The 3,669-nt window shown below is 40.3% G+C and overlaps 1 protein-coding gene across 1 annotated transcript; it reads right to left on the bottom strand.

Moving 5' to 3' along the window:
- Positions 1-218: 218 nt before the first annotated feature.
- On the bottom strand, positions 219-1,922 carry LOC104966580 (uncharacterized protein KIAA0355-like). Its single transcript, XM_010795765.1, has 4 exons — positions 1,905-1,922; positions 1,609-1,749; positions 945-1,040; positions 219-428 (listed from the first exon to the last, which is right to left on the bottom strand). Exons 1-4 carry the CDS (start codon positions 1,920-1,922, stop codon positions 219-221), a joined length of 465 nt encoding a protein of 154 aa, XP_010794067.1.
- Between the last annotated feature and the right edge of the window lie 1,747 nt (positions 1,923-3,669).

Below are 3,669 nucleotides of genomic sequence, written 5' to 3'. Positions count from 1 at the left end.
GCAAATTACCCATTATCTAATTAAATATGCGCATATCTTTTGACATTTCAGGAACACAAATCTGAACATTGGATAAAGTCAGGTTCAAAATGCTTGCTTCCTTTTGTAGTGTACTAGAATCTAACGTTTCTACAGAAGGGATTTTGGATATCTCTTTTTATCACTCCATAAATCAGAAAATACTGTCAACAGCCGTAAAATATAAATTACATAAATACCTACACGGTAGAATTAGTATGAAGTTTTAAATGGAGTGGAGTCCGTACCGTTTTCAGTTTGAGGTTTTCAGCCGCGGACTCGTTGAAGGACACTCCTTTGAGGAAGTGAGAGCCGATCTGCACGGGGATGGTGGGCAGCTCGCACTGGATTGGCTGAGAGGTGGTCTGCATCCGGCCCGCCTGCTGAGCCTCCGCCTCACTGCAGCAGCTCTGCACACACACAGCATGTAAACATACACACACCAGTGCAAAACACACACAAAAACATTGACACAAGGAGCCACTAAAGAAGAATTGTTTAACATTGAAATGAAGAAAAAAGTGGAAAATGAAAAACTGAATTAGAAGATGAATAGGTCAACATTTCAAGAATTAATAAATGGTACATGGCACACTATTACATCATTGTCAATTATCCTGCCGTAGTAATCATTCTATCAATCTTAAGGCGGTGGACAGGTCAAAACCGGTCATTTTGAGTTTGAGCTGCTTTGCTTACATTTCAGAGGAGAGAAAATAAACACCTCAATGTGAATTTTAAAGAACTTACTAATTGGGACTATAGATGTCTGCTAAATTCTCCAACGGTTAGCATCCGATAACACATTATAAGCATATTTAAACAGTTCAGAAAACAAAAACAATTGTCTTAATGAACTGGTTATATGTACACGTAACGTCCTAACCCTATTCACCTGCAATATATCCCCTTGGAAGAGCACTCACCTGTAAGGCCGCCTCCACAGCTTTGGGGTTCAGATGGAAGCCGGCCTTCAGAGCGTACTCGCTGTGACCCAGACTCTCTAGAGCTGCTTTATAGGCCTGGAGAGGAAAACATCACTTCATTAAAGACACAGTCTACTTCCACCCTCTTTACTAAATCTAAATGCATTTACTTGAGGAAATATAAATAAAAAGTTGTTTTACAAGGTCTCCTATCATGCAAAGTGCACTTTTTGATGTCTTTCATAAATATGTGTCCCCGGTGTGTCGGGATAGGGATGGGTACCGAGCCCCGGTATTAAACGGGCCCCGGGGCTGCATTATTAAAGACAGTGGTACCGTTAAGCTCCGACGTTATCGATACTGGAGACATCTAAAGAATATATGTCATATGTATTATTGTGTCGCCAACTCCGTTTCTAATACGCAAAAAGACTGCAAAACGCGGTTCATAAAGTCAAGTACCCCTCAAAAGGTCCGGTTTATTTCATTTTAAGGATGCGCACCAAGCAACATCTCCAGGTGCTCCTTTGAGAACCAGGGCAAACAAGTGAAGTGCACCCCTGAATATATGCCTAAAAATAGAACAATAGGAGGCCTTTGAGTGGATGTCCGTCTTAATTCAAGATGTCCACAGCTACACGTGGTGTTTTGTATCACACTGCACCTGCAAAGCGTTGTCGATCTTCATGTTGAGCTCCTTCAGCTGGTGCTCGGGGATGTTGGTGTTGTTGGAGCAGAAGAGATGCTGCACCTGGAGGCCGGCCAGGCAGCCGTCACGCCCCCTCTCTCTCAGCCGGGACATGGCCTGAGGAACGCAGAGCACCAGGTTATTATTATGTATTCATTTCAACAAGGACCACGCATTAGGGGTGGGGGAAATAATCGATACGGCATACGGACGCCAAGTATCGATATGTTATTATATAAACTGTGGCATATCCCTCCGAAAGATGGTCGTACATTTGACATGTAGCGCATCGTAGAAACGCAATTATCACATTATGGCATGCCATGAAGTGTTCACCATTTGGTAGCACTGGCAATCACATCTTTGCTGAGAAATGTATTATACTATACAGGTGAATAGGGTAATTGTTTTAACTTAAAGATATCAGCAAGACATGTCTCCAGTTAATTACTTCAATAAGACCATTGTTTTTTGTATAACAAGTTTTCTGAAATAGCATGTTTAAATATGCAAATGAGCCATAATCTCATTAAATATGAACATATTTTTGGTCGTGCATTTGACATGTAGCATATCGTAGAATCGCAATACTATCGTATCGTGGCTTAAGTATCGTGAGGAGTCCGGTGATTCCCACCCCTACCATGCATACAAAAACATTAATCTCAGAAAATAGAAGAGATTAATTATGCCAGATTTAAGCTAATAGCTCATTTCCATCTGCAGTCCTTAGGTACATAATCAACCAACACTAAAAACATTGCATCATCTCTATCACTCAAACAGTTATAAAACTTGATTTAAGTACGGGTCAAAAACATAATACATAGTACAGTTAAAATTGAAATGTAATTAATGTTGGCATGACTGGTTGCTTGAGAATGAGTTAAAGTCAGCACAGCTTAGAGATACTGTGGGAATACAGTAATACGACACAATCCCACACAGAAAGGCAAGAAATAAGTACAACGAATAGTTATTCTCCTTAATGATAAGTTTCCAAAAATATTTACTGGATTTATAGATTTTTCTAGATTATTCAAATAACCATACATCTATTAAATACAGAAAAACAACCCTCCAAGTTTCTCTTGGTCCAAGGTCTTTCAATGGGTGTTTCTCAATGTCGAGGAAGGCTGCTCCAGAGCCACTATTTCAAGGAATCCCCACAATGCTTTGCGCATGCACCAATTTCCCAAATCTTTAGCGGAAATTGCGCTCCATTTTAGGCGGGGCCTCGCATATGACGCACACCTGCACACCTGTTCCACCATTCTTCGTTTTCCGAGGCGAGGAAGGATTCTTGCCTCGCTTATTATGTCTTCATAAGCCTAACCCAACCCTAACCAACATTGAGAAACACCCAATGTCTTGTTTTGTCAGACCAAAACCTACAGATATTCAGTTTAATATGATAAACTGAGAAAAGCTCAAACGTAACCGTCATTATTTGGGAGGCTGGAAAACGCATTTTCTGCAATTTCTGCCCAAAAAGATTAGGATTAATCAAACAAACGTTATTTCTGTCGATCGGCTTATCATTGCAGCTCTACAAGAAGAATTTGAGAATGATTGGATTGCACTTTAAAATTAGGTCACAATCATTTTGAAGTGTTTGTCTGTGTACGTGTCGAACTAATAAAGAGGCGAAATCCCTCCATGGGACCTTATTTCGGAAAAAGTATGTATTGAAGTCAATGGAGAGCGAAAGATTATCTTTCGATCCCGTTTGAATTGTGCACATATTACAATACACATATGATGTTTGTCCATTTAAAAGATAATTTTGCAAGTTAAAAAAATAAAAATGTGTCCTAAAATTGTGAAGTAACAATTTTTGTTGGGAAACCGCTCAATGAACTACATCTCCCGTCTCGCACCACACACCAAGAGGCCGTCACGTTGGCACATTTCACTTCTTTCTTTCAGAATGAGGCGAAAAGTATTAAAAGAGTTGAAAATCACTCCAAGTCTGGGCACGTTGAGAGCTGTACACACACACAAGGGGAGTTAGTCGGTTCCGTAAGAGCCAGCATG

This window comes from Notothenia coriiceps, unplaced genomic scaffold (assembly GCF_000735185.1).
Source record: "Notothenia coriiceps isolate Sejong01 unplaced genomic scaffold, NC01 NC01_scaffold00037246, whole genome shotgun sequence".
NCBI lineage: Eukaryota > Metazoa > Chordata > Actinopteri > Perciformes > Nototheniidae > Notothenia > Notothenia coriiceps.
The sequence above is the reverse complement of the archived record's forward strand: the minus strand, read 5'-3'. Positions and strand labels throughout refer to the sequence as shown.